Source organism: Littorina saxatilis, linkage group LG16 (assembly GCF_037325665.1).
Source record: "Littorina saxatilis isolate snail1 linkage group LG16, US_GU_Lsax_2.0, whole genome shotgun sequence".
Lineage (NCBI taxonomy): Eukaryota > Metazoa > Mollusca > Gastropoda > Littorinimorpha > Littorinidae > Littorina > Littorina saxatilis.
This window is the reverse complement of record NC_090260.1, coordinates 24,149,132-24,162,224: the sequence shown is the minus strand read 5'-3', so window position 1 is coordinate 24,162,224 and position 13,093 is coordinate 24,149,132. Positions and strand designations below refer to the sequence as shown.

General features: G+C 41.9%; 1 protein-coding gene across 1 annotated transcript in view; it reads left to right on the top strand.

Annotated features, from left to right (window-relative positions):
- LOC138949936 (uncharacterized) overlaps positions 1 to 13,093 on the top strand; it is a 251,406-nt gene that overhangs the window by 157,521 nt on the left and 80,792 nt on the right. The window contains exons 9-10 of the mRNA XM_070321720.1: positions 3,784 to 4,017; positions 4,327 to 4,410. Of these exons, the coding sequence (XP_070177821.1) occupies positions 3,784 to 4,017; positions 4,327 to 4,410 (318 nt within the window). The remainder of the gene's footprint in view (positions 1 to 3,783; positions 4,018 to 4,326; positions 4,411 to 13,093) is intronic.

Sequence of the window (13,093 nt, the reverse complement as noted above, 5' to 3'; positions counted from 1 at the left end):
GTGCATTATTTTATGAGGGTAGAACATAATGTTTTTAATTCATATACAGTAGAACTCTCCTTTTAAGACCAGAACAAATCGGAGAAAATCAGGTCTGAAAAAGGAGGGAGTCTTACACGTGTCGTCATTTTACACAGGTTAGGAACACACATATCTGAAAAAACGATTTTCAAGAAGGGAGGGGGTCCTCTGTTGGGGAAAAGGGCGGGGGGGGGGGGGGGTGTTCTTAAAAGGGAGGGAGTCTTCTTTTATGGTGGGGTGGGGTCTTTAAAGGGAGGGGATCTTCTATCAGGGTGTGGTTACTTCTTAAAAGAGAGCGATACTTGTATTGGGGTGAGGACAGGGTGTCAGAAAAGGGAGGGAGTTTTCAATAAGGGGGATGGAGTTTTCAATAAGGGGGAGAACGATTTTTCAATAAGGGGGAGGGAGTTTTCAATAAGGGGAGGGAGTTTTCAATAAGGGGGAGGGAGTTTTCAATAAGGGGGAGGGAGCTTTCAATAAGGGGGAGGGGAGTTTTCAATAAGGGGGAGGGGAGTTTTCAATAAGGGGGAGGGGAGTTTTCAATAAGGGGGAGGAGAGTTTTTAATAAGGGGAGGGAGTTTTCAATAAGGGGGAGGTGAGTTTTCAATAAGGGGGAGGGAGTTTTCAATAAGGGGGAGGGGAGTTTTCAATAAGGGGGAGGGGAGTTTTCAATAAGGGGGAAGGGAGTTTTCAATAAGGGGGAGGAGAGTTTTTAATAAGGGGAGGGAGTTTTCAATAAGGGGGAGGGGAGTTTTCAATAAGGGGAGGGGAGTTTTCAATAAGGGGAGGGAGTTTTCAATAAGGGGGAGGGGAGTTTTCAATAAGGGGGAGGGGAGTTTTCAATAAGGGGGAGGGGAGTTTTCAATAAGGGGGAGGGAGTTTTCAATAAGGGGGAGGGGAGTTTTCAATAAGGGGGGGGGGAGTTTTCAATAAGGGGGAGGGAGTTTTCAATAAGGGGAGGGGATTTTTCAATAGGGGGGGGGGAGTTTTCAATAAGGGGAGGGAGTTTTCAATAAGGGGGAGGGGAGTTTTCAATTGGGGGGGGTTTCAATAAGGGGCAGGGGAGTTTTCAATAAGGGGGAGGGGAGTTTTCAATAGGGGGGGGGGGTTCAATAAGGGGCAGGGGAGTTTTCAATAAGGGGGAGGGAGTTTTCAATAAGGGGGAGGGAGTTTTCAATAAGGGGGAGGGAATTTTCAATAGGGGGAGGGGAGCTTTCACTAAGGGGGAGGGAGTTTTCAATAAGGGGGAGGGAGTTTTCAATAAGGGGGAGGGGAGTTTTCAATAAGGGGGAGGGGAGTTTTCAATAAGGGGGAGGGGAGTTTTCAAAAAGGGGAGGGGAATTTTCAATAAGGGGGAGGGGAGTTTTCAATAAGGGGGAGGAGAGTTTTTAATAAGGGGAGGGAGTTTTCAATAAGGGGGAGGGGAGTTTTCAATAAGGGGAGGGGAGTTTTCAATAAGGGGAGGGAGTTTTCAATAAGGGGGAGGTAAGTTTTCAATAAGAGGGAAGGAGTTTTCAATAAGGGGGAGGAGAGTTTTCAATAAGGGGGAGGGAGTTTTCAATAAGGGGGAGGGAGTTTTCAATAAGGGGGAGGGGAGTTTTCAATAAGGGGGGGGGGAGTTTTCAATAAGGGGGAGGGAGTTTTCAATAAGAGGGAGGGGAGTTTTCAATAAGGGGAGGGAGTTTTCAATAAGGGGGAGGGGGGTTTTCAATAGGGGGGTTTCAATAAGGGGGAAGGGAGTTTTCAATAAGGGGGAAGGAGTTTTCAATAAGGGGGAGGGAGTTTTCAATAAGGGGGAGGGAGTTGTTTTCAATAACGGGGAGGGAGTTTTCAAAAAGGGGAGGGGAGTTTTCAATAAGGGGGAGGGGAGTTTTCAATAAGGGGGAGGGGAGTTTTCAATAAGGGGGAGGGAGTTTTCAATAAGGGGGAAGGGAGTTTTCAATAAGGGGGGGGGAGCTTTCACTAAGGGGGAGGGAGTTTTCAATAAGGGGGAGGGAGTTTTCAATAAGGGGGAGGGGAGTTTTCAATAAGGGGGAGGGGAGTTTTCAAAAAGGGGGAGGGAGTTTTCAATAAGGGGGAGGGGAGTTTTAAATAAGGGGGAGGGAGTTTTCAATAAGGGGGAGGGGAGTTTTCAATAAGGGGAGGGGAGTTTTCAATAAGGGGAGGGAGTTTTCAATAAGGGGGAGGTAAGTTTTCAATAAGGGGGAAGGAGTTTTCAATAAGGGGGAGGAGAGTTTTCAATAAGGGGGAGGGAGTTTTCAATAAGGGGGAGGGAGTTTTCAATAAGGGGGAGGGGAGTTTTCAATAAGGGGGGGGGGGTTTCAATAAGGGGGAGGGAGTTTTCAATAAGAGGGAGGGGAGTTTTCAATAAGGGGAGGGAGTTTTCAATAAGGGGGAGGGGGGTTTTCAATAGGGGGGGTTTCAATAAGGGGGAAGGGAGTTTTCAATAAGGGGGAAGGAGTTTTCAATAAGGGGGAGGGAGTTTTCAATAAGGGGGAGGGAGTTGTTTTCAATAAGGGGGAGGGAGTTTTCAAAAAGGGGGAGGGGAGTTTTCAATAAGGGGGAGGGGAGTTTTCAATAAGGGGGAGGGGAGTTTTCAATAAGGGGGAGGGAGTTTTCAATAAGGGGGAGGGGAGTTTTCAATAAGGGGGAGGGAGTTTTCAATAAGGGGGAGGGGAGTTTTCAATAAGGGGGAGGGGAGCTTTCACTAAGGGGGAGGGAGTTTTCAATAAGGGGGAGGGAGTTTTCAATAAGGGGAGGGGAGTTTTCAATAAGGGGAGGGAGTTTTCAAAAAGGGGGAGGGAGTTTTCAATAAGGGGGAGGGAGTTTTCAATAAGGGGGAGGGAGTTTTCAATAAGGGGGAGGGAGTTTTCAATAAGGGGGAGGGGAGTTTTCAATAAGGGGGAGGGGAGTTTTCAATAAGGGGGAGGGGAGTTTTCAAAAAGGGGGAGGGGAGCTTTCAGTAAGGGGGAGGGAGTTTTCAATAAGGGGGAGGGAGTCTTCAATAAGGGGGAGGGAGTTGTTTTCAATAAGGGGGAGGGGAGTTTTCAATAAGGGGAGGGAGTTTTCAATAAGGGGGAGGGAGTTTTCAATAAGGGGGAGGGGAGTTTTCAATAAGGGGGAGGGGAGTTTTCAATAAGGGGAGGGAGTTTTCAGTAAGGGGGAGGGGAGTTTTCAATAAGGGGAGGGAGTTTTCAATAAGGGGGAGGGGAGTTTTCAATAAGGGGGAGGGGAGTTTTCAATAAGGGGGAGGGAGTTTTCAATAAGGGGGAGGAAGTTTTCAATAAGGGGGAGGAAGTTTTCAATAAGGGGGAGGGGAGTTGGGGTTCCACTGCAATTTGACATAACGAAGGAGAGTCTTATAAGCATTTGCTTTTCTTGTTCCACTTTCAAGACCGCTAAGTCCAAGTTTTTGTGAATGTTTCGTTTTGGTTATAACTATTTTGTCAGTAATCAGGCTGTCTTGTGTTCTTTTTAATTCTGATGTGCACAAGTTTACTTTGAAACAATTGAATTTGCCTTACAAACAAAAACATGTATTTGTGTTGGCATTTTGTTAATATTGTAAGGTTCCTGGAACTGTATTAGCATTAGCGCTGAATAAGTAGAGATTACTAAATGTTCTATTTTTAACTCACATTGGGAATCCCCAGAGACTTTCTTGGTTAAGTAAGTGCCCAACTAAACAAACGAAAAGTTGCGAGGGATTCCCTATATGGGTTACATTTGTTTTAGCTTAAACAAAATCCGTTTCCCCCTCAGCTGAATTTCTGGACAGTTTCGATGTGTTCGTGGAGAACTATGCGATGAAATCGAATTCGAGTCCAACGAAGAAGTGCGCATCACACCGCGACAAAATTGTGAAGAACGGCGGTGTGGTTCTGTTGACCTGCGACCCAAGCCAGCTGAACGAGGGTCGGTACGTCATCCTGCTTGCCACCCCGGAACACTGGCTACAGTTCTGCGAGGTGCGCGTCATGGGACACAACGTCATAGGTGAGGCTCTGGTACACCCTATACACACTTAAGGGGAGGAGTTACCTTAATATAAACCGTTTTTCTCTTCAAGTCATTTGACCACAACATTTATGAAACAGAACTGTTTGTGTGTGTGTTTTTGTTTCAATGTATACATAGAGTAATAGTACATGATCAACAACAACATTTGGTTTTAGAGTGACTTAGTAACAATTATTAAATGAAAAATAAGCAAAGCGATGAATCAAAACATTTTAGTTCACGGATGACAAGATAATTTGAAAAAAGTTCTTCGGAATGATTTCAACATGACATGTTGTCTACCAGTATATCAGGCTGGCGACAGCTGTGCAAGGCGGAACGAGATCAAACGGTGTCATCTGGATCACGTCTGTACCAATAACATATGCAGTGAGTAAAGCTGTATCGTCACACACACACACACACACACACACACACACACACATACCTAAAGTGTGGATGGTTACCTAAGAGGCGGCACTGGGTGTAGTGCCTTTCTAGTGCACTTGCACTACAACAGCACTGGGTGCAGTACTCGCTCCGGCATCGAAGAATTTTGCACTAAAAAATGCACAAAATTTGACCTATTTCGTCGCCTATAGAGGACGGAAAGAATGTCATTTTGAACATTGTTATGACATTCTTTCCGTCAAAAAAGTCAATTTAACGGTGTTAAATGAAGCGACCATCCACACAATTAGGTTGCCATCCAGAGTTTAGGTTGCCATCCACGTGTGGATGGTTGCCTTATGGTGATTTAGGCAACCAAACCTGTGGAAACATGGGTACACACACACACACACACACACACACACACTCACACACACACACACCCACACACACACACACACACACACACACACGCACACACACACACATACACACACACACACACACACACACACACACACACACACACACACAGTATGCACATCTAAGTCAACAATGATTGTCTCACTTACCCAATCATTTTGTCATTTGTTTCAGAAGTTTTGTTTAAAAGCAAGCAATACGGTTTGGTGTGATTTTCTGGTCGTGTTATTTACTCACCTGAGCAGTCAAAAGAGCTGTGTCGGGGTTTCCAGCCGGCCAGCATGCCATTGTCCAAAAGACTGAGCGTTTAGGTTTCACTATTGGTCATTAGAATGTTGAAGCTTTACACCTCATCTGACATCACCCAACGCGTTCGGATAAACAAAACAAGTCGCGTAAGGCGAAAATACAACATTTAGTCAAGCTCAGTCGAACTCACAGAATGAAACTGAACGCATTGAATTTTTTCCGCAAGACCGTACACTCGTAGCATCGTCTGTCAAACGCTCGGGGCAAAGGCAGTGAAATTGACAATCCAGAAAAGCGCGGTAGCGGTTGCGCTGAGAAGGATAGCACGCTTTTCTAAATCTCTATTCTTTTTAACTCTCTGAACGTGTTTTTAATCCAAACATATTATATCTATATGTTTTTGGAATCAGGAACGGACAAGGAATAAGATGAAATTGTTTTTAAATCGATTTCGGAAATTTAAATTTAATCATAATTCTTACATTTTTAATTTTCAGAGCTGGTTAAAAATCCAAATATAACATATTTATATGTTTTTGGAATCAGAACATGATGAAGAATACGATAAACGTAATTTTGGATCGTTTTTAAAAAAGTAATTTTAATTACAATTTTCAGATATTTAATGACCAAAGTCATTAATTATTTTTTAAGCCTCCAAGCTGAAATGCAATACCAAAGTCCGGCCTTCGTCGAAGATTGCTTTGCCAAAATTTCAATCAATTTTATTGAAAATGATGGTGTGACAGTGCCGCCTCAACTTTTACAACATGCCGGATATGACGTCATCAAAGACATTTATCCAAAAAATGAAACAAACGTCTGGGGATATCATACCCAGGAACTCTCATGTAAAATTTCATAAAGATCGGTCAGTAGTTTACTCTGAATCGCTCTACACACACACACACACACACACACACACACACACACACACACACACACACACACACACACACACACACACACACACACACACACACACACACATACACCACGACCCTCGTCTCGATTCCCCCCGCTATGTTAAAACATTTAGTCAAAACCTGACTAAATGTAAAAAAGGAGAACGCATTTTGTTTGGCGATTTAAAGCTAGGTTATTGTGGATGTATTCATAGTACGTAGGCTGTTCCATAATTATTTAGAATCTCATAAACTCAAAAAGTTACCAGCAATCGAATTTGGCCATTTTCTAGACAAACCCTCTCCCTGCCTCGAATACCCGTGTTTGGACAGTGTGTGTACCAAGCCTCAACATATGTAGGCAATTAGGGTTGACCTTAACTCCTTGTCTCCCATGTACGGATATATCCGAACCCACTCATATGGCTCTATCTGACAGGTACGGATATATCCGCTCAGACTGTTAGCTTCAGTCGCTTCCTGTAACGTCCATCTAACGCCTGCATTCTAGCGTGTTGATACACAGTTACTACACAGTTACTACACAGTTACTAAAATTCTGAGTGAACAGCTGCAGCACAGCTGGTCTCGGCTAAAAAAAAAAGCTTGGTCAACATCGGTGGGGTAGAACGTGACTGTATGCCTGACCTCAAGAGGCAGAGTGTCTAAATGCCCTGCTCTGGCGAAAAAAAGATGCCACTATTTATTTGTCGGTGCTTCTTGTCATTTGAACCTAGCAGTGGGACGGGTCAACTGGAAACACTCACACAGGCGACGGTTGTTGTGTTTCAGGGTGGAACTGATACACCCAGGTTTCATCACCTCTGACGATATTCTGTATTGAGTTCTTGAAAACGATCCAAATTTACGTTCATCTTAGTCTCCATCATTTTCTGATTCCAAAAACATATAAATATGTTATATTTGGATTAAAAACAAGCTCTGAAAATTAAATATATAAAAATTATTATCAAAATTAAATTGTCGAAATCAATTTAAAAACACTTTCATATTATTCCTTGTCGGTTCCTGATTCCAAAAACATATAGATATTATATGTTTGGATTAAAAACACGCTCAGAAAGTTAAAAACAAAGAGAGATACAGAAAAGCGTGCTATCCTTCTTAGCGCAACTACTACCCCGCTCTTCTTGTCAATTTCACTGCCTTTGCCATGAGCGGTGGACTGACGATGCTACGAGTATACGGTCTTGCTGAAAAATGGCATTGCGTTCAGTTTCATTCTGTGAGTTCGACAGCTACTTGACTAAATGTTGTATTTTCGCCTTACGCGACTTGTTACATTTAGTCAAGTCAAGTGTGTAGAGCGATTCAGAGTAAACTACTGGACCGATCTTTATGAAATTTTACATGAGAGTTCCTGAATATGTTTTTTTCATTTTTTGGATAAATGTCTTTGATGACGTCATATCCGGCTTTTTGTAAAAGTTGAGGCGGCACTGTCACACCCTCAATTTTCAATCAAATTGATTGGCATTTTTGTAAGGCAATCTTCGACAAAGGCCAGACTTTGGTATTGCATTTCAGCTTGGTGTCTTAAAAATTAATTAATGACTTTGGTCATAAAAAATCTGAAAATTGTAATTAATTATTTTTTTTTTTTATAAAACGATCCAAATTTACGTTCATCTTATTCTTTATCATTTTCTGACTGATTCCAAACACATATCAATATGCTATATTTGGATTAAAAACAAGCTCTGAAAATTAAAAAATATAAAAATTATGATTAAAATCAAATTTCCGAAATCGATTTAAAAACAATTTCATCTTATTCCTTGTCTGTTCCTGATTCCAAAAACATATAGATATGATATGTTTGGATTAAAAACACGCTCAGAAAGTTAATACGAAGAGAGGTACAGAAAAGCATGCCATGCAGCACAGCGAAACCACTACCGCGCTAAACAGGCTCGTCAGTTTCACTGCGTTTTGCACGAGCGGCGCACCACGGTCATGGTGAAAAAATGCAGTGCATTCAGTTTCATTCTGTGAGTTCCACAGCTTTACTAAATGTAGTAATTTCGCCTTACGCGACTTGTTTGTAGTTAGTGTAAGTCATGGCTCAGAAATCACGACTTTTAAACTCTATGACGCAACCTCATGCAGTGCGGTGTCAGTATCTTCCTGAGTCGATTATGTTACAACCATATCACTCTGAAACTTCGTTTTTTAAGTCAGGCCGCGCGACAGTCAATTTTGTTAGGGTATGATTTTGTATTAAACGACATTTCCCCGGGAGCCTGGTTTCTACACTACTCGTCATAAAAAACTATGCAGATGCGTTTGAGGCCGTTTATCGTAAAACCAATTATATGACTAGAAAGGCCGTTAATTCCCCTAACTTATTGAAAAAACCGATTGAGTTTACATGACGTAGTGTCGATACAGTGGGACCTACAACACACACACAAATCAAATTCGCAAAATCAAGGTTCCCGCGTTAAAATTGACAAAAAATCAGAACTGCTAAAACAAAACAAAACTAAATCGAAACATGTTTAACATGTCCTTAGACAGAACAATCAAATCCGCATTCAAATAAGTCAGTTTTGTTCACATATCTTGTCTAACATGGACGCTATGGCATACTGAGCGGTGTCAATCCTCTCAGCAGGCATAAAAGGCAATTTTTTAAGCCGTTTTAGCGGGTAATGAGACAACAATTAGTACATTTGAGTAACTCCCAAACGCATTGCTTTCAAACGTTCGGAGATTTGTGCTAACACATGTTGTAAAGTACATAAGAAATTTGCAGTAATTTGAGACATTAGGTCTGCTGTTATTTGTCATGTCAGAAAGAGTTCTTAAATTGAAAGTAGGTTTTTGCTGACTCATCGAAAAAATATAAATTATTGAAATCTTCAAGAAAAATAACAGATGCGACACATACTTAAATTTGGATGCACATATTTTATCAGGCATGGGTGGTATGAGGATTTCATCGCGAAAGTAGTTTTTGACTCACATGCGAAGCAAAAGTGAGTCTATGTACTCACCCGAGTTGTCCGTCCGTCCGTCCGTCCGTCCGTCCGTCCGTCCCGGCGTCCGTCCGGAAAACTTTAACGTTGGATATTTCTTGGACACTATTAAGTCTATCAACACCTGATGTGGCCTGATGGTGTATGGTTACAAGATCTCAAAAAACATGTGCGGCAACTTGACCTCACTTCAAGTTCAAGGTCACAGGGGCCGTAATTGTTGTCTTAAAAACGACCATTTTTCACATTTTCGCATTTTTTTCTGAAGTTATCGAGAATGGCAACCTTAGCTATGCATGCTATACAGGGCAATGTAAGCCCTATCTTTGGACACCAGTTTGGTTGACCTTGCTTCAAGGTCAAGGTCGCAAGGGTCCTTTAAAGTTGGATTGTATACATATTTTGAAGTGACCTTGACCCTGAACTATGGAAGATAACTGTTTCAAACTTAAAAATTATGTGGGGCACATGTTATGCTTTCATCATGAGACACATTTGGTCACATATGATCAAGGTCAAGGTCACTTTGACCCTTATGAAATGTGACCAAAATAAGGTAGTGAACCACTAAAAGTGACCATATCTCATGGTAGAAAGAGCCAATAAGCACCATTGTACTTCCTATGTCTTGAATTAACAGCTTTGTGTTGCATGAACTTGGATGACCTTGACCTTGGGTCAAGGTCACATGTATTTTGGTAGGAAAAATGTGTAAAGCAGTTCTTAGTGTATGATGTCATTGCTAGGTTTAGTTATTTGACCTTGACCCTGAAGGTCAAGGTCATGTAAAGGTCAAGGTCAAGCATGTGAGTCGTATGGGCTTTGCCCTTCTTGTCAAGAAGTTGACTCATTCAGAGCGCTGAGCGCAAATGTTGGCCTACGCAAAGCTCACTGGCGACACGCTCAAGGCTGTAGGGTACACATGAAAGTACGCTGGAGTAGCCTCCCTTCCCGGATTTAGAACGCGTTTCGTGTCGTAACAGATTATCCACGTATTACTATATTAGCCATATCCGTATGCAAAATAATAAAATAAACATTAGGAAATGGCAGAAGTTTACAACTATCGACATTCTCTATCAGTGCAATAAAAAACAATCGTTAGAACTTGCATTTACGACATGTCGTGCGTGAGAACGTGTCACTGTAAACAAGCATTTCTTGCCTGGCTGAAGAACCCTACGAGTCAATCTAAAACAGACGACAAGTAATGGAAAGCAGTCTGCGGATAAACATAACAAACTGCTGATGAAAAAGTGTGTTCATCCCTGCTCGGGATAAAAGACATCGAACTGATGACAACGTGGCAGCGTTCGCGCGAAAATATATTTTTCAGATTATTGCTTCTACATTTTATTGCACGTACTTGGGGCAGATCTGAATTTCACACTGGAAGATGACAAATCGGTCTTGTGAGTTGAGAACCACATGTTCTTTGCTGACAAAAATCACGATGGGACAAGATGCAGATTGTGTTGAAGAGATGTTTGCAGATTATCGCATCTACATTTTATTGCTCAGATCAATGCACGTAGTTGGGGTAGATCTGAATTGTGCAATGCCGAAAGACGACAAATCGGTATTTTGAGTTCAGAACCACATGTTCTTTGGCGGCAGAAATCACTATGGGACAAGATGAGGATTGTGTTGAGGAGGTTAATACTGACTGTAGATGAAGAGTTCCTAGACCTGGTTTTTGTAGAGAGGCCTCATGATGAGATACTGGTTTTATTTTAACGTTCTTGGTGACAACGCGCCAGAATCGCACGAAGATCGAACTCTCGAAGAAAACAAGTTTATCGCTGAACATCGGAAATGTGAAAGTATTGCTCTTCCTGTCTGATAAGTCTCCCCGTTAAATCTACAGGCTACATGGTAACTTACCAAACTGGAGTGTGTGTGTGTGTGTGTGTGTGTGTGTGTGTGTGTGTGTGTGTGTGTGTGTGTGTGTGTGTGTGTGTGTGTGTGTGTGTTTGTTTTTAATGGACTAAGCAATCTTTGGACTGACAGAAAAGATGTATTTTAAAAATGTCCAGTTGCTTAAAGGCACAGTAAGCCTCCCGTAAACCACCACAGAGCTCCCCGAGCGTCTACATGCAGTACAAGCATACTTCCATTTGAACGCTCACCGAACGGGAACATCCTGGCTGCTTTCTGTCGAGCGTGAGAAATTTTCAAAGAATTTATTTTCGTGGACTTGGTCCTCTACAACAATGGCGCCTCGTTTTGGTGCTGGACGGCTGTTATGAATATTCAATTTACCGGAAATCACGCCCGGACAGTAAGCCTCCCGTAAACCATCACAGATACTGTCAGGCTTTTACACCCTTCCATTTGAACGCTCACCAAACGGGAACATCCCAGGTGCCCTACGTAAAGAGCGAGCAATTTTTAAAGAATTCATTTTACAGATTGTCAAAAATGAGTTACTTTCCTTCGGGTCTCATTCTATCGATGTAAACTGGCGATAGCCGTGGATCGATGATTATCAGAATGTTTTTGGACCGTGGTGCGTTTTTGTGCTAGACCTAACTTTTAAAATCTAAATAATAAATTGACAGCTTGTTACACAAACATTCTGTAATCATAAAAGAATTCTTTTTTCATCAAGACAAGATTAGTACAATTCGAAGTTTTGAAAGTTTGAAAAAAGAAAAGCCCGGAAGCAGGGTCACGCAAGGGTCGTAGCAGACGACGGTTTATGGATATCGCCGTTCCTCTCAACAGTCAAAAGCCATCGCTAGAGTTCTTGTGAACCACAGCCGTTTGTTTCGTGCATAAAAAAACGTGCTATTGTAGATAAGCTCACGTCGAGTCGCATTCAAATGACTAACTGACGACTACATTGTGAAAAAGGGAAACTGGATCACACGGGTTCACGATGGCTCAGGGGTAAGATAAACCACGCAACAATAAATTCTTTGACAATTGTTCGCTCTTTACGGAGGGCACCTAGGATGTTCTCAATCGGTGAGTGTTTAAATAAAAGGGTGTGCGACAAGAGGTGTGTTTCTTTTAACTGTGATAAAGAGCGAAAACTCAACTTGGTATCTAACACTATTTCTGAACACTGTAACCACTTTAGCACTTTTAATTTATTTTAAGGCGTCCGCCCAGTGAGCGGGAGGTCGTGGGTTCGAACCCCGGCCGGGTCATGCCTAAGACTTTGAAATTGGCAATCTAGTGGCTGCTCGTCCTGGCGTCTGGCATTATGGGGTTAGTGCTATGACTGGTTGGTCCGGTGTCAGAATAATGTGACTGGGTGAGACATGAAGCCTGTGCTGCGAATTCTGTCTTGTATGTGGCGCACGTTAAATGTCAAAGCAGCACCGCCCTGATATGGCCCTTCGTGGTCGGCTGGGTATTAAGCAAACAAAAAAACAAAAAAAAACAAAAACAAAAAAAACAAAAAAAAAGGATAGTACGGTGCTGTGTAGTGTGGTTGTATTGAATTTGATAGTACTGTGCTGTATATTGTGGTTGTATTTGATTGTATTGTGCAGTGTATTGTGATATTATTGATTGTACTGTGCAGTGTATTGTGATTGTATTAATTGTACTGTGCCGTGTATTGTGGTTATATTAAGTGTACTGTGCTGTGCATTGTGGTTGTATTGATTGTACTGTGCTGTGTATTGTGATTGTATTGATTGTACTGTGCAGTGTATTGTGGTTGTATTGATTGTATTGTGCTGTGTATTGTGGTTGTATTGATTGTACTGTGCTGTGTATTGTGGTTGTATTGATTGTACTGTGCTGTGTATTGTGGTTGTATTGATTGTACTGTGCTGTGTATTGTGATTGTATTGATTGTACGGTGCTGTGTATTGTGATTGTATTGATTGTACTGCACTGTGTATTGTGATTGTATTGATTGTATTGTGCAGTGTATTGTGATTGTACTGCACTGTGTATTGTGATTGTATTGATTGTATTGTGCAGTGTATTGTGATTGTACTGCACTGTACATTGTGGTTGTATTGATTGTGCTGTGCAGTGTATTGTGATTGTATTGATTGTACTGCACTGTGTATTGTGATTGTATTGATTGTACTGCACTGTGTATTGTGATTGTATTGATTGTACTGCACTGTACATTGTGGT